Source organism: Columba livia, chromosome 7, assembly GCF_036013475.1.
Source record: "Columba livia isolate bColLiv1 breed racing homer chromosome 7, bColLiv1.pat.W.v2, whole genome shotgun sequence".
In the NCBI taxonomy this organism is placed as follows: Eukaryota; Metazoa; Chordata; class Aves; order Columbiformes; family Columbidae; genus Columba; species Columba livia.
The window spans coordinates 38,072,812-38,090,612 of NC_088608.1; the positions used below are offsets into that span (position 1 = coordinate 38,072,812).

Here is a 17,801-nt window from a genome sequence, read left to right on the forward strand (position 1 = left end):
TCTAGCTCAATATTGAAAACAGTAAGTTTGCAAGATACTTTCAAACATCTCATGTATGAGATTGATTTTTGCAGCTTAATGGTGATCTTCTGAAGGTGAAATTGTCATGGGAAACTTATTTGTTTTGCAGAAATACTATACTTGCATACTAGTTGCCTTAGTTTTAGTCCTATGTTTTTTCTGCTTTGTATCTGAGCTCATTGCTTGTTTCTCTTGTCTGTGGTTTAGAACAAGAAGTATTGTATTAGACGGGAAGAGAAGTACTCCCTAACAAATGTGAAACCATTTCATTATGACTATGACAGTGTTCCCTCAGGTTTTCTCATGTTATTGGCTGGAAATACACAAAGACATAAAGTTCTTAAATTTGTGTTAACTCTGAAACTCTGTGTCTTCAGGGACAAGACACCCTGTGTGAAGTAAATGGCAACATCCAGTTTAGCTTCCTTCAGAAGCAAGGACGACGTTCACCACCTAGGGAGGTTCCTCGTAATTGTTCTATGGGAGGTACATCACTGAGGGATTGTGTCTGGACTTAAAGCCTCAGTCTTTGGTATCGAATTGTTGGCTGTTCTAGACAGTTTCCCACTCATATATTGTAGCTTTCAATTTCATTCTGACTTGCCTAATTCATGCCTGTATAGCAATGAGGCATCTTGCATAGATTTTTGATTTCACGCCAGAAGCCAAGCATTCCAAAGTCTTTTTATTTGTCCTTAGTAATTTTGCTTCCTGCTTTTCTCCTTGCTAGAAGAATTGCTGTGATCTTGTTGCACCATTGAAAACTGAGTTAATCATTGTTGGAATCTGTTTTCTTTTAATATGCTAATGCAAGTTTGGACTTCCCAGGTGTCTGTAATCATTCTTCTTCACAGCTGATTGAAGACCTGTTACACAAATGCATTTTACAGTGCATTAAAAAAAAACCCAAAAAATCCCATAGTGAAAACACTCCTTAAGTGGTTCTGAACCTTTAAAGGAAGATGCCTTACAGACCTGTTCTCCAAGGAAGTTGCCACTTATCTCTTTAATGCATGACTTAAGAAAACGACCTTTTACTTGGACATGTAGTTCTGAGTGAGTTTGATAGAAACCTGGATGATTGCATGCTATTGCACGCTGTTCCTGGAAAGGCACTCTGCAAGTTTGCTGTGTTACATCAATGACCAACAATTCTAGTAGTTTGGATTTTAGTTAACAGCAGTTGTGTCTGAGGGCTTAAAATAGGCTCTTGTATCCGTTAAATAGTGGCATTTTATTTAGGGGAGTGGGAAAGCTGGTAGTTTTCACTCTATGGTAACTTTGCAAGATAGTAGCACTGACTATAACTTTGGCCATTTCTGAGCATGTCAGGAGAACAACTCTACCTGAAGCTGGATAACAGGTCACTTTTTACATCACCTCTACCCAGCTATGTCTATCAATAAGTAACTTAGTGATATCTTATGATCGGTTCTGTGAAACTGAAAGGCTGTTTGTCAGGTTGATGTGAATACCAACAATAAATTCCTGTCCAGAGAGGGAGGAAGGGAATTACTTTCCTAAAGAAATGTTTAGTTGTTCTGGTTTAGAGACCTCAAAGATTCTTTCTAAGCAGCATAGCAGAAGTGAGAAGTCTCATGTTCAGCGATTACATGGAAGGAAAAGGAGGGCCCCATAGAAAAGCGTGAATGTTGTCTCCCCGTCTGGCAGCTGACAGAGTGGAAAATTGAAGCAATAGGGAAATGAGTGAAATTTTGAGGAGGAACCACATATCTGCGTCACAGCACTTAAAGAGAAGCCTGCAGTGTCTTGTGAGGACTGCTCTGTATTAAAAAAACTCCAGCTGATATTGCAGCATACAGCTTAACCTTTTGTGCTTGCTATCCTAGTTAGTGAAAATCGCAGGCTTTCTTGTTAAAAATAAAATAGAAAACAAATGCCCAAAAGATCCTACTCAAGTGCTTGTGATTATCTTGAACAAAACTTTCTATTTTGATATTGTTTATTCCTATTTAGCTTGAATCTGTGCAAAAACTTCAGAAGGTCCTCAAAACCAACAATTTTTTTAAAAGCCCCTGTAATTAGTTATTACTACTTTGTAATGGAAAATCTTAAATTATCTTTCATGAACTGGAATGGAATATTCCTGGAATGACTATCATGCGTTGTGGGGTTGAAAGTCCACTGTAGAGCAAACAAAGTATTTTCAGACTGTGTGCTTTCAACGTCAGTGGTGTTTCACTTCTGAAATGTGGTGACTCGGACATCTATCTTTTTGAAAAGAGGTGTCAATCTTCATTCTTAAGTACCAGATCATTAATATAGTTACAGGCACTATGTAGGAACTTAGCTTGGGTAGACTGTTGAGCCTAAAGTTGGGGGAATGATTTTGTGTGTCTCTTTTTCTGGGCCTGGGTCCTTCAGAAGTATATTAGGTTTGTGTGGCCTTTAAATTTAAAATACAGTGGGGGAAAAAACATTCCTGCTTGACACAAATTACTTTGGTTTAATGTACAGTCTGTCTGCTGTTAATATCAGGAGAAGAGTTTAAATTGAACTGGCCTAAAGACTCATTTGAGTGCAGTACATAAGGCATCTTATTGCGTTATATGTGACTTTTAATTATTCCTCGTATCTAGTACCTTCCGATCATTAATGTTTTCCACTAATTCTTGTGAAATGTGTTCTTTCTTATTTTGAAAATGACAACACAAATTGCTGTGTCCCTGTATAATGTGACCATGGGCCAACCTCATATCTTTATATATTGTAAAGTAAAAGGTGCATGAGCATTTCAGGTTCACTTCTCATTTCTCAAAAGAATAATAAAATAAGTCTAAAGTGTTTGTAAAAGAGGAGAGTGTGCTTTGAAGCAATGTCTTCCTAAGACTTTATTTAGTTACTTGATTTTGTAGAGCAGAATAAACCACCTGCCTTCTGAGCTTGGATTCCACCTCAGTTTTTTTCAGTCTTGAGGGTACACAGTCTTCATTTTGTTTGAAATGTACCTCATCCGAAACTATAAGGCCAGAACTTCTAAGTTTTCTGTGTTTATGCTCATTATTAACTTTCTGAGATAAGGTTAGTCTGGCATTTTCTTTGATGAGACCCTTGACAGGCTGTGAGCATTTGAGAACTTTTCTATATACTTGATTTAATGAAACATGATAAAATATTACAAGATATTGATATAGTGTAGTACATTGCTCCAGTTAAAGCTGCCTAAATGTTTATTTTTCTGCTTTAGAGTGAGGTTAAAAGCGAGAAAAAGGTTCGGTTGTTCTCTTATGAAAATGTTAAGTTGCAGCTGACCTTAAGTTGTCTAAATTCTTTTTGCCTTCCAGTATGGATTTAAGTATTTGGGTTTACAACTGCACATGCTTTCACTATGTTGTGTTGTGCTGTGAGAGTTGGGAAGGTGTAGCGTACTGATAAATTCAGAAGCTGCTTCTTCATTCCTAAAATGACTTTTGCTGGATTGCTTTCCTTAAAATGTTGGTATTGCAGCATGATTCAGGCAGTATTATTGATAGGAAAGGGAAACTAACGTATATTCAAAAGTAGGGCTTGCTTTGTTCTTGCAGTGCGATTCCAAATATTGTATCGGGATGCTCTATATAAAGTATGCATCTCAGATCATCACCTCTTATCGTGTCTGTTTATTGCAAGACAGACTGAAGTATGAAACCTTTTGGAGTATAGTGACAGCCATTGTTCAAAGCAGTGGTATGTAGGGTATGAAGTCTTGGGGGTCTTTTAATAGAATTTGGAATACATAGATGGTTAAGCAGTTAAAATGTTATATTATTCACTTTTTGAAGAGAAAATTTAAAATTTAGACACACAAAACTCATTGTGAATTACTGTAGTGCTGTGATAGTAGTCTGTTAAACTAAAGAATACTGCTTTTGGGGGGAATTCAAGGTCTAGTAAAATAGACCGTAGTTTACTTAATATTTCTTTAGTAATTTCTTAAGTTCTGCTTGCATCTATAATGTGATTAGTAACTTTTCAAGGGGTAAATAAGAGAGATAGCAGCAGTCTGGTCCTGTGTTGTGTTGAGAATTTTCTATATAGTGAACATATGGTTTGAGGCTTGTATTTTGAAACTAGTGATGATCTTCCTGTCATTAGGTGTGCATGCGGTAGCCTGGTGTTGAACAGAATACAGATTGACAACTGTAGTTTTCTTATTTTATTGCCACTATGCTTAATATGTTTTATACACCATGTTTAGAAAATCTGCTGTAGCAATGATCACTTTCGTCTTTCCAAAGATGATTAAGATAAGCACCGAAATGATATCTCTGGCTCTGCATTTTGTAAAAAATTGATTTGTGCCCTCTCTGTATTGCTGACCTTTATAGTGTCTCGAGGAATACAACATTATTTAAGAAGAGGAAGCTAGGTCTGCCACAGAGCAATCATTATATCATGGATTAAATGCTATCCTTGTCATCTTCAAACCGCACTTTTTCTGCTGTCTTGTAATATGCACAATTCTTTTCTTTAGACAGTCTTCTAGTTTTCTAGGTAAGTTGCAGACAATGAGTAGTTTAGAAAGTTATATGTTTAGCTAGTTTGTTTCCTTTCAGGTATTGGTTTTGAAATGTTTGTGTCTGACGTGCTGCTTGATTTGAGACTGGATTGGTAAAAAAATCCTTTTTTCTGTGCTCAATTCCTTTCTGCACTTGGGCTTAAGGTCATGTGTGTGCTTTTAAATTTTGTTGTCTAGAGTTGCCCTACAGGAGGCAATATGTCCACCGAGAACTGGACAGAATATTGTTCTTGGTGTTCCCCATCTCAAAATGCAGCTGAGGGGAGGTTAGGTGGTACAATTAGCTATGCTGGTCCTATACTTTCTGTGTATTCTCAGCTGGGAGAAATTCTTTAGCTGATTGTTTAGATGGTGGACAAGAACTGAAAAAGGGGATGCGAACTTGCTTTCTGTGACTTGCTTTCATTTTAAAAAATATAAACAGTCAAGAATAATGGAGCTGGAAAGAGGTACTATTAGAATTAATCTTACTACTTAGCACAGAAGGCTGTGGATGATTCCATTGATGTATTGCACTTTTAGTTGTTTTCTTCTGAGAGAAGGTTGTGACATCAATTGAAAAGTTGAGACCAGGAATAAACAAGGTCTTCAGGCGCATCCATTTTGGTTTGGTTTGGTTTTTTTAATAGGTGTTTGTTCATAAATTATGTTGTGGCACGTGTTCAGACTTGTGATTGTGCTGTTTCATCTCCAGATCTCAAAAGTGGTTGTGCTGCATGGACAGAGACACAGAAATAGTGCTGCCAGCCAAGCCTGGATTCCTGGTAGCCATTCTCAGTGGCATCGCCATGGACCATAGCCAGTGAGTTCCCTTAATCAGTGTGCAGGTCCACTGGCAGCTCTGACAGAACAGCTGCCACTGATGTTACAGCATACAAACACCTACCTGTTGAGTCATTCCCTGCTGATAGTTCCAGCTACTGTCCAGTAAATATTGAATTTTGGCTAGTTTCTTGTCTAAAGTTTCCAAATGCACCTTGATGACCAGTCTTTTGAAGAGTGGTTATGACACTAACTTTGCACTGATTATGGTTTTGTCAGGCTTTTGCTACACTGCTGTGTATTCAGGCAATACCAGAGTGTGAGGTTAAGATTTTAGAATACTGTTAAACGATAAAAGAGTAAAACATCACCCATGTCTTCAGCTTTCTCAAAGTTCAGTAAAACTGAATTGTTTGTATGACTTCAATATGATGGGAAAATTGCCCAGGTAATTGCTTCCTTATTTGTTCTGTGTATCATCCTTCAAAGTGTGGTGCAGGATTTCTGTCAAATGTAAAAGAGCATTTTCAACAGAATGCCAAATCTAGCTGCATACAAGCAGAAGTTGCTTCAGCTTCACCAGCATAATTTAAAACCTACCTTGTGTATAAGTAGTTTAATTCAAAAAAAACCCCAACCCAACCCCAAAACCTAACTGTGCTCTCTGTGGAAACGTTCTCAAGACTTATTTATTGAGACTTAAATATTTGAAGGCTCTTAGTAATGGATCATGTTGGTAATACTAGCTGCCTCTTGTCTAGTGCTTTTTATGAGCAAGTCAGCAAAAACTATACTGGTATAAATAAAAGTATTTTCCTTTCTGACCTCTCTAATACAGTTGCAAACAGAAGGTGATAGCAGTGAGTGCAAGGAATCCATCTGTGCTCCTTGTGACCAGCAGTGTTTAGTGTTGCAACAACAGCGATGTGTGGAAATCCTTCTCAACTTTCTTCCACTGACTTTTGAGCTTGTTTTTCTTTTTCCTGCGTAAGGTGGACTTTTCTCATTTGTTTTTCTTAACTGGAAAAGGGGTGGGGGGTCTCATGGTTGTGTTGTTGTTGTTTGTGAACACAACTTGACCATGCTTCTTGTGAATGAAAAAGGAGAAAGAAAAATTATAATTAAAAAAAAAAGCATAGGTAATGATTTAATAATAAGAGCTGTAAAACCTCATATTTTAGATGGAATGACATCTCAAATTCTGGATGATAAAGATGGATGAAGTCCATCACCTTTATAGATTTCAAGACCGCCAAAGAAGCAGCTCAGTTTCAGTGTTTCCTTCCTGCTGATGGAAACAGGTATATGGTACTATCAAATGCAACATTGCTTTACAGTCTGGACATGGCCCCTGATGGAGATTATTCGTGAATAAGTATAAATAAGGAATTTAATGAGCTTATATTTACAAAAATATGCATCTTTATTGCACAGATGTGTTGGGGCGCAGGGAGAATGTGCAAAAAAACTCCCACTGGTATGAAATTTATAATTTGCAAAAATTCTTTCCTTTTTTGAAAGGTAAACTTGTTCTGATTTATCACAAGCCAGCCCTTGAAGGTATTCCAGGCTGTAGCTTCTATCAGCAAAACTTTATAAATCGTTTGGAAAGGTGATAGGAAGAGGTTGCCAGCAAGACGTAAACCTGAATGGGCATTTAGAGGTCTGAAGGAAGATAGAAAACCAATAAAAGTCATAAACTAATTTATTTATTTTTAAGTTTCATTGTATATCCTTTCATGGTGCTGCTTTTTTTTTTTGATTCAGCTTGAGATAGCTAAGATTCAAGCATAATCATATCTCCTACAAAAACTGATACTAAAAAAATTGTCCAGCCGATTCCCACCTCACTGTTAGCAATCTGAGGAAATGAGACTGTAGGTAATGGAATGTTCTACAAACTCCTGCATCTGCATAAGCTTTTTATAGTGCAATAGACAAACACAACTTGGAAATGAATTCAGAGACTTCTTTTAATGTGGCTTTTAAACTGGTTGCTGTCACCTACATTTTTAAAAAGCTAGTTTTGCTAGTTTGTGGCTCATTATGGCTACAGCAAATTAATGCAGATCAGTTCTTCCTTGCCAACCCTTGTCCTTAATAAGATGTGAATGTGGTGCAAGTAATTACCATTTCTAGTGTCACAAATTACATTCCTTATAGAGTGTGGTCAACTCAGCTCCTTTAGCAGTAAAAATAGTCGTTGTGGAACACATTCCACTTTTAGTGTCGTATTCTGTAGTTTATTCATCGGGTTCAATCCCTGTAGAGGTCTTTATACCAAGGAAGATATTTACGAGGAAACAAAAATAATTGTTCTTTTAGAATGTTCAGAAAAAAGCTTCACTCCGAGGCCTGCCAAATTGTTACACAGCTGTTAACATGATATAATGGTTTTTTTGTTTGAGGTTGTAAACATGAACTTCCTCCTGCATTTATAATTAATGTAGCTCTATTCAGAATTTGTGATAAATTTCTTCCAAATTTCTGTTGCGGGAAAGTACCTACTAAATTCTTACAAACTTCAACATGCACTTTATATTTGCTTATGAAATGGGGGACCTAATTTTCTGTGAACTAGATATAACATCCTCCCCTAGTCCTGCCAAAAGAATGTAAGTGCAGAATAAGAGTTTGTCCTGGTTTTATATGGCAGAAAAGTATTAATCTGTGAGAATTCATGCCCTTAATTCTGGGAGGAGTTCACTGTGGTTAAGTTGCAATAGACCATCTGTAGTCAGACTTCAGAAATGGGCTCAGAGTGGACAGTAGGCTCTGTGGTGTTTCTGTACGCCAGGTATTCCTGCATTTGTTGTGAGCCATATTTCCTGCTGCTTTCCAGATCTTAATGGAGGAAATGACAGCACTGGCCATCAGCCTTGTGGACACAGGCTTAAGTGTTCTGGAAAGGAACTGACATTGGCTGCAACGATACTGTACTCAGAGGTTAGTATTTTGTCTTAGGAAGGGCGGCTCTTTGAGTGTGATGAAAATTCAGTATGCATTACAGTATAAGGTCATTTTTAGCCTGTTTTTTCTAATTATTTTTTAATGCTTAAAAAAATCACGTAGTTGCTTTCATATGAGGACATGAATTTTTATATTCTGTAGGAAAAAACCTGAGGTAGTGTGTGTTGATAATAAAATAATGCATCTATAGTAGGTTTGGGTTTTTTAACTATACTGCAGTATCAATGGTGGTTTTTCTCTGTTTAAACAGTAATTTGGTAGTATTACATTTGTAGCATGGAAAGATGAAGGAGTTGAAGTATCTGACTAGTGAAGTCATCTATACATTAGTCTTCTTGCAAAGTTTTCCATTTTTCCATTGAATTCAGGAAAGAATGAGCCTTGATGGCATCTGATATTAAGAGATCATGGCAAAAAGAGGCAGAAACTTTTCTTGACAAATTGTTTTTTACATGATGTTTAATAAACTTCGTGGGTTTGCTGTTGTCAGAGGGTGCAGGGAGGCAACTAGGAAAGCTAAGGCCTCCTTAGAATTAAACCTGGCGAGAGGGGTGAAGGACAACAGGAAGAGCTTTTTCCAATGTGTGGCAGATAAAATTAACAGCAGAGGTAACGTAGGCCCACTGATGAATGAGGTGGGTGCCCTGGTGACAGAAGATACTGAGAAGGCAGAGTTACTGAATGCTTCTTTGTCTCTGTCTGCTCTGCCGGAGGCTGTCCTGAGGAGCCCCGTACTGCTGAGGCCCCAGAGGAAGGCAGGACAGTGGAGGAGTTTGCCTGGGTTGATGAGGGCTGGGTTAGGGAGCAGTTAAACAATCTGGACATCCATAAATCTATGGGTCTGGATGGGATGCATCTGCGAGTGCTGAGGGAGCTGGCTGAGGTCATTGCTGGACCATTGCTCTCCATCATCTTTGCCAAGTCTTGGGAACGGGAGAGGTGCCTGAGGACTGGAGGAAAGCAAATGTCACTGCAGTCTTCAAAAAGGGCAAGAAGGGAGGACCCGGGCAACTATAGACTGGTCAGCCTCACCTCCATCCCTGGGAAACTGATGGAACAACTTCTCCTTGGTGCCATCTCAAGGCACCTCAGGGATAAGAGGGTCATTAGGGGCAGTCTCAACATGGCTTCACCAAGGGGAAGTCGTGCTTGACCAACCTCATTAACTTTTATGAGGACATAACAAGATGGATGGATGATGGCAGAGCGGTGACGTGATCTGCCTTGACTTGAGTAAGGCATTTGACACAGTCTCCACAGCATCCTCACAGCTAAACTGAGGGAGTGTGGTCTAGATGACCAGGTGGTGAGGTGGACTGCAAACTGCCTGAACGGAAGAAGCCAGAGAGTTGTGATCAATGGGGCAGAGTCCAGTTGAGGCCTGTATCTAGTGCAGTGCCTCAGGGGTCAGTGCTGGGGCCTGTATTATTCGATATATTCATAAATTATTTGGATGAGGGAATAGAGTGACTGTCAGCAAGTTTGCTGATGACACCAAGCTGGGAGGAGTGGCTGACACGCCAGAGGCTGTGCTGCCATCCAGAGACCTGGACAGGCTGGAGAGTTGGGTGGGGAAAAATTGAATGCAATATAACAAGGGCAAGTGTAGAGTCTGTCATCTGGGCAGGAACAACCCCAGGTTCCAGTATAAGTTGGGGAATGACCTATTAGAGAGCAGTGTAGGGGAAAGGGACCTGGGGGTCCTGGTGGACAGCAGGATGACCATGAGCCAGCACTGGGCCCTTGTGGCCAGGAAGGCCAATGGTACCTGGGGTGGATTAGAAGGGGGGTGGTTAGTAAGTCGAGAGAGGTTCTCCTGCCCCTCTACTCTGCCCTGGTGAGACCACACCTGGAATATTGTGTCCAGTTGTGGCCCCTCAGTTCCAGAAGGACAAGGAACTGATGGAGAGAGTCCAGCGCAGGGCAACAAAGATGACGGAGTGGAGCATCTCCCGTGTGAGGAAAGGCTGAGGGAGCTGGGGAAGAGGAGACTGAGGGGTGACCTCATTAATGTTTACAAATATATAAAGGGTGAGTGTCATGAGGATGGAGCCAGGCTCTTCTCGGTGACAACCAAAGATAGGACAATGGGTAATGGGTTCAAACTGGAACACAAAAGATTCCACTTAAATTTGAGAAGAAATTTCTTCTCAGTAAGCGTGCCAGAGCCTGGCCCAGGCTGCCCGGGGAGGTTGTGGAGTCTCCTTCTGTGCAGACATTCCAACCCGCCTGGACACCTTCCTGTGTAACCTCATCTGGGTGTTCCTGCTCCATGAGGGGATTGCACTGGATGAGCTTTCGAGGTCCCTTCCAATCCCAAACATTCTGTGATTCTGTGCTTCTTAGTTATATAACAAAATAATAATAAATACGGTACAGTTGTTTTGTGATCACCTTTGGGGCCAGATAACGAGAAGGCAAAGCCCCCGCTTGCAACAGCAACAAGCTGTTTGCACGGTGTTGTGCGAAATAATAGCCACAGCTGAGGGTGTAGGTGACAGGTACCCTTGTGTGAGTACTGAGCTCTGTACACCTGGTAAAACCAAAAATTTCCAAGATGTTATTTGAATGACGGGAGCCTTGAGAGTGTGGTAGAGAGATGTGTCTGTGCTGGACAAGGACACTGGGAAGTGGTCATTCTTCCTTCTCCAGGAAACAGAATACAGGGTCAAAGTGTAGTTGCTATCAAAAGAAATTATCCTACATTTTACTGCTGAGGGTTCTTTGGGAAGGTGCTGTCTGGTGAAACCCTGGAGCCATCCTCTTGAGTACTGTTGTTAATTTATTGAAAGCTACAGCGACTCTTGATATTCCCATTCGGGTGGTGATAGGAGGATATCTGTCCCCTGGCTTGACGAATGCCATGAAGTGTCTCATTCCTGTCCCTATTAACTTGTGTTTCTTAGTGTGCTCTACAGTATTTTTCAGTCTGTGTGACCCTTGCTAAGAAGCCCTGGTGTTTAAAAAGATCCATTCACTTTTTGTATTAAAAAAATAATTGCAGGGAAAGCAACTACTCTCGTTGCTTTCAGATGGCTTTAAAACTCGCCATAAATTATATCTCTCTCATGTACAAATTGTGACTTTTTAAACTTTCAAATTATTTTAGTTAGCCGTTGGTATTATTTTCTCATCATCTAAATCTGCATTATTTTGGTTTGTTGATTTTCCACAGCATCAAACTTAGATGAGAGACAAGAATAATGGACTACCGAGTGGCAGAACTTCCAAGCGTATTTATAAACAAAATGTAATGTGAAACATAATGTACAGTGTATATATGTCTGTGTGTATAATAGCTGCACTGAGCCTCCTGCTCAGGATTGTCCTTCACTGAATAAAAAACCACATTAGATTAAAAGTTTTGGGGGGAGATTAGAAACTTTTTGGAAAAAATCTTGAAACTTATATTCATGAGTGGCAGTATGGATTCTGACTAGATTTATTCTATTTGGCCCCACCCCCCGCCATGGTTGCAATAGCAAAACACTCTGTCTTTAGTTTTCCTATGCAAGGAAAAGTTCTGTTTGCAAAGCTACCAAGTGTGGTGGCAACAGATTTACAGTAGTTGTTTATGTGACTCAGGTGCTGAGCTGTTTAGACAAGGCCTCTGCAGCTTAAGATCTGAACAGTGTTCCTTGGGAATGCTGGCCTAATCCTGTGAGTTTAAATCCTTCTGTTTAAAGTCCTTCTTTAACAAGACCCAGCTGTCAGCCCCATCTTCCGTGGTTGTCCTACTGTATAGGAATTTTGTGTTCACTTCCTCAGTGGCATGACTTAGACTTTATTTTTTCCTTGCCGTGGAAGCTGATTTTCTTACTTTTTCAGAAACATGTACTTTAAAATGTTGATTCTGTGTTAAATATTTGGTTGTAATCTCTACAATTAAATTCTAGATAAAATCCTTTTGGTATGCATCAGTTGGTGCTTAAGTGGCTTTTAGACTGCTCTAACCTTTGATATAACAAAACTTCTTAAAATTTATTCTGAGGCTGCTTTCTTCCTTTAAGTGCTTTTTTTTTTCCCAGGGAGTAGAATCCAGAAATGGTGCTTTTTCTCCCCTTCCCTCCCTTACTATCTACTGCCAATACTTAGTTAGAAACTGAAACAACGCAGCTTTTTAGTATGAACATTTATCTGTAGAGCACATCTTAAGTATACTAAATTATTAATTTTTTAAAATGATTTTTGTGAGGCCTATCTATAGATTAAGGTCAATGCTCAGCAGGCAATGCTTATATTCCTGTTAGCAATTTGAGATAAATTTTGTAGCTTTATACCTCAAATTGCTAATACTGGTTTGAGTTATGTGGACTTCTTGGTTTATGATAATTAAACTATCCTTCCAGAGAAAGGATGGTGAATTGACAGTAGAAGCAAAGCCCCAAGTGAAGAAAGCATTAGAAAGAAAAAAAAATACAGGGAGAAATATTGTCTTTTTCTTTTTCCCTCTCTTTTTTTTTTTTTTTTTTTTAGAAACTTTGGAGAGTTTAAGTTGTATTTTCACCCTTTATCAGTGGTGAGCATGGCTTTCTATATCTGCCCTCTCCTCATCAGCAATTTGTGCCGGCTTTACTAGTGAATAGTGGTGGTGGGATTGTTACAGGCTTTGGCACCCTGCTCAACCAGATGCCTCACAGAAGTTGCTTTGTGGTTTGAGAACTTCTGGAATGGCTTCTCTCTTACTTTTTGAGGAGAAAAAGAGCGTGAGCTGAGAAGAAGAGTTGTGCAAGTCCAGGACTTTCCTTCCTTCAAGGGATTTTTTTTTTTCTTGCCTGGGGAGATGGTCAAAATAGAGCTTGAGTTCCTTCAGCATCAACAAGGAAAATGGTGAGTTTATGGAGCAGAAAGTTGGCTTTCTGTCTTGTTATTGTGTGTGAGGTTTATGGGGATCTGAAATTGTGCCTCATGACCTGCAAGATCCAAGGGAAGAGGCTGATAAGTAGTCTCCCAGAGCAGTGGTGGTTCTGCAGTTGTGAGATCCATAAACATGTTTTTCTATCTACACCCATATCGTGCACAACTTGTCTGTACTTTCTCCTTTTCGTGCCACACAGTTGCTCCCCCTTTAGTGCTTGTGCCTCACATCACCACCATGTGAGCAGTGTTGGTTCACTGCCAAATGATCCTCTCCCCTTGCCTGTCACAGCAAACTGCCCCATTCCTGCTGACTTCAGCCTTTCCACTCCTGACTACTGGGCTCATCTCATCAGGGGCCCAGTATTAGGCTTTCCCCCAGACTCACAAGGCTCTCTGCTATGCAGTTTGTCTAAGGCTCCAACCAGGCACAGCTTTTCCATGGAAAAACATCTTTCTGTAGTACTTCTTTCTTTCCTGGTAATGTCATGGTGCAGTAACCGTACATCCATTTTTCTCTCCATTGGAGTGGCTGTCCTCATCTGCCTCACACCTCAGACATCCTTCTGTGGAGAGGTTGGTGATGAAAAAGAGTGGTGGGGGTAGAAGGAGTAGGGGGATGTCCCTACTTACAGTTTGCAATGAAGTCGGAGGATGGAAGTTGACTGCTAATTTGAATACTTAAATCTGATTTTACTAGTGGCTTAAAATATAAAATTACTTGAACTGGGGTAGCCTGTTGTTTAGATATGTTTATTTTTGGTTTAAGCCAGTGTTGTTGTTGTTCTTTGGCTTAGCTTGTTAGGAGTGGGTTTAAAGTGGATCAGGTGTCTTCTAAATTGAATATACTTTTTCTTTTTTTGATAATGTTTCAGCCAAAAGATCATTTTCCTATTCATCCTCTCTACAATTTCTTTTTTTCCAAGTGGTGTCTTTTACAGTTGCGAGGTTTGTAATGGCTCACTGTAAACAAAATGTGTTGACTCAAATGCTAAGAATGAAACACGTATGTACTTTAGGTGTATCAAATATTCATTGGTCAGTTTTCTGAAAATAATATACAGTTGTGGGTTGTTGGGGGTTGATGTTTTCTTTGTTGTTTGTGATTTTGTTTGTTTGTTTTTCTTGTGTGTGTTTTCTGGAGATGGTAGTTCCAGCTATAGTGAAATGCAGCTCTTCACAATGTAATCTTAATTCTTACCAGAAATCCTAAATCAGCTTCCAGTCTGTTGCAGCTGAGGTTAGTGTAGAGAATATATACCCTGATACAAAAGTTTATATGAAGCAACCTGTGAAGAATGTTATTTGTCACAGCTAAAGCACTGCTCTAACATTTTTTGAACCATGGTTCATAGACTGTCACTAGATCCTTGTTGAAAGGGATTTGGCAACTACTTCTGAGTCTAGATAGTACCCACATCATACAGATTACCAGTGTCTGGTGTGGTATCTTAAGTGAGCATTGGCATCATGATTATTTTTAACCTTTGAGAGGGTCCCTTGGGCAAGAAGTAGTTTTTAACCAGACTAAAGCATAGAGTAGCTCGGAGTCTTATGAGGAAATGCTCTCACCTGCATTGCAATTTGACCTATCACCTAAATGTTTTTCAGGGATGAAACTGTGTAATGCCTGAGAGGGAAGAAAGTAGTTCCGCATCACAAAAAAGTGTTCTGCTCATGTCTCAGCTGAATCCTTTTTTTTGAAGACTGTTGTGTGGCCCTCCTACAGAATCAGACAGCCTTGATTTGTTGTCTGTTGTTGCTTTGCTTTGTTTTGATTTATTTTTCTTCTATTGTAATTTAGTCAGCATTAGCAGCCATAGAAGAGAGGACCAAATGAGACATAGCAGGATTAGGTGCAGTTTTATTTGAAAAATGTGTTAGACCTCTCGGATAATCGTTTGAACTGTCGCTAGCAGTACGTCTGAAAATATTGTCCTTGTTGCAAAATAGAACCCTATAACTGGTTGTGTAAAATACCATGCATGTTTCTGTGTTGCTTTTGGTCAGATGTTATGTTCTGTTACATGCAGAATGTTGCTGCAGGTACGGTTTCAGATGTAGGCAGTTTTCCTTCTTCCCAAACTGTGAGCAGTTTGCTTTGTATTTCCTTGTCGTGTCCCTTATCTGGAAAATGGAAATCTTTCCTTCATTCCTCCAATGTGACTGTTGTAGTTTTGATGAAAAATGCATGCAAAGATGTTGAAGACTTGCATTTTTACATGAATCACGAAGCCATTGGGAAGCTTCAGTAAAAGTTCTAACATCTAAGTTCTTAATTTACTTTTCTAACGGTTTTATATAAGCTCTAGTGGAGCTTCAGTCTGGCTTACTGGTTTGTGTGAGTCCACCACGTCATTAGGATACGTGCACTTCTGGATCTCTCCTCCACTTCCTTTGCATACTCTGGGGATTGCCTGCATTGCCCTTAGTGTTCTCATACCATTTGCAGCTGTGTATTAGGATAATAACTGTAATTGAATTGAATATTATGCTTCAGGATTTAAGTGAGTTGCCTGCAGTGATCAGGAATGTTTGTCTGCTCTCTGTGCTGTTGCACATCTCCTCCCTCCTCCCACTTCAGAATTAATGAAATATTTGAGGGTGTTATTTTCCTGAAATCTATGGCCAGAGCTAGGATTGGGAGAGTAATTTTTCACTTACTGTAGCGGCTCAATCAACCTTCAACCTGGGGGAAGTTTAGTGGCCTGCCACATATAGGAAGTGTGACCTTGAGGATTTGAAGGATTCTTCTGAAAGGAGAACTTGGGACTGAAATAGCAGAATTTTCTATGAGTCACTTGTGGTTCTTCAGTGGGTAAGAAAGAGATGCTTTTTAATGATCACTTGTTTGAGCAAAATTTGCCATTTATCTAAGAACCTCTAAGGCAGATCCCTGATTGTGTATTTATGTCCTCTTCAAATACTGTGTTCAAATAGCGTGTATTAAGTGTATGTTGTCTGGAGTCACACATAAATAACTACTGTAAAACTTTGAATTTGTACTTTCTCAAATTGTGTAATAAATTGTCTATGAAACCTTTTCTGGACACTTAGCTGTCTTTTGCAAGGTTTCAGCTACCTCAAGATATTTTTGTTTTGTTTATAATACAAAATGCATCCTCTGTCTACTTCCTGCTAATATTCTAAAAAGATTAGTTCTATTAAAAAAAAATAAAAATACAGAAATATGCTTCTTGAAGTTACTGCATTCAGTATAGTTCCAAAGCTAAAACTGAATGGGAAGAGATGCTACAATAATGCTTGTGTTATGATAACTGCATAACGAAGATTCTGGAAAATTGGAGCTAATGTGTATTTCTAAATACATCTCTCTGCCTAGTGAAGGCAGACTGTAATATAGATTTAAAGCTATACATTTTCCTAGCTTTTATAATCTTACTCTGTTTTCATGCTGACAGTTCTCCAGTCTTAGCTGGTAAGACTAAGATGTTGGCTCTTGCAACTGATGAGTGTCATTGTTTTACAGAACACCTGTATTTTATCCTCTTCTTGAAAAATATTTTGGCTACAGCAGCTTCTGTTTTTATGGTCTCTGGCTAAGCAGTTTTTTTTTTTTTTAGAGCTGTCTTCAGGTTGTCTTCTTAAAGAATCTGCTGTGTGACATGATGTAATCTAGGATGCTGCTTTAGTGGGAATTAATTTAGTGTCCACTTGGCTACTCTGGCTGGAATCTTAGTTTAGGAAATGGGACAAAGTGATTGATAAAGCCCCTTCTTTCCAAGGCAACATCTGTTTGGCTAGATACAAGACAGGCACTGAAATATATTGGAGGGAATAGAGGTTTTACTGTATGCCTTCTCAGCAGCACAGATTTCAGATGCAATTAGATAGGTTCTTCAGTAGACATTTCAGTAATTTTGGCATATCTCCTCTCTTACAGGAGGAAAGATATTTTAAATGTGTTTTGAAATACAGGGGGTCACCCTATGGAAACTAATTTAAAGTTTCAGACTGCAGTTATGGAAAGCTAGAGTCAGTAGTAATAATATTACAAAGACAGCATAAGTGATAATGAGAAACCAACCCCATGGAATAAACAATTGACTGCTTCTTGATTCACTTCACATTTCACCGTCTCTCTCCAAGCTTTCAAAGAAAGGAGGAGTGGGCGGGTGGGTATTTTGTGGGTGGTTTTGCTGTGGCACATCAGAAGTATTTCTCTTTGTTAGAGATCAAGATGATGAAGGAAACATTCCAGTATCTTCCATTTGTTTATTTCAGGAAATTGTGGGTGCTTGTGTCAACTAAATTTACAGGGGGAGTGCATAAATTTTGATTAAATACAAAGGGAGTCAGCTGCAGTGCATGTGAATATGCAGAATTATGTTTTTCTATTTCTTCATGCTGCTACCCAAAAAGAGCTTTATTCTTTCATATTTATGTTGTCATATCCATGCTTAACATGCTGTCTGCTTCATTCTAAAGATTTGGTGCTGAATCTGTGGAAGACCAGGGAGCAACAATGGCATGTTTGACTTGCCTGGTTAGAATCTCTGGGGGTGGTTGTTGAGCAGCCTGTTATAATCTGAAAGGCATAACAGTGCTCTCCTGACAGCACCGAGTTTTAGAAAACCTGTATTTACTGTATGCAGCAGTGATGTATTTTGGGGGATTCCAGGAACAGTGAGACAATTTGCTTTGATGTTAC

General features: G+C 39.3%; 1 protein-coding gene across 10 annotated transcripts in view; it reads left to right on the forward strand.

Moving 5' to 3' along the window:
• Positions 1-17,801, forward strand: part of RAPH1 (Ras association (RalGDS/AF-6) and pleckstrin homology domains 1) — a 230,140-nt gene that overhangs the window by 154,734 nt on the left and 57,605 nt on the right. Inside the window, exons 1-3 of one of the 10 annotated variants that reach the window (XM_065069910.1) lie at positions 6,273-6,289; positions 6,484-6,603; positions 8,145-8,248. The exons of 4 other annotated variants lie outside the window; for them this stretch is intronic. In XM_065069910.1, the coding sequence (XP_064925982.1) occupies positions 6,594-6,603; positions 8,145-8,248 (114 nt within the window). In that variant the 5' untranslated portion in view covers positions 6,273-6,289; positions 6,484-6,593. Of the gene's footprint in view, positions 1-6,272; positions 6,295-6,483; positions 6,604-8,144; positions 8,249-17,801 lie in introns of those variants that run through there. 5 more of the 10 variants (XM_065069909.1, XM_065069911.1, XM_065069913.1 and 2 more) reach the window with 5 other exon arrangements.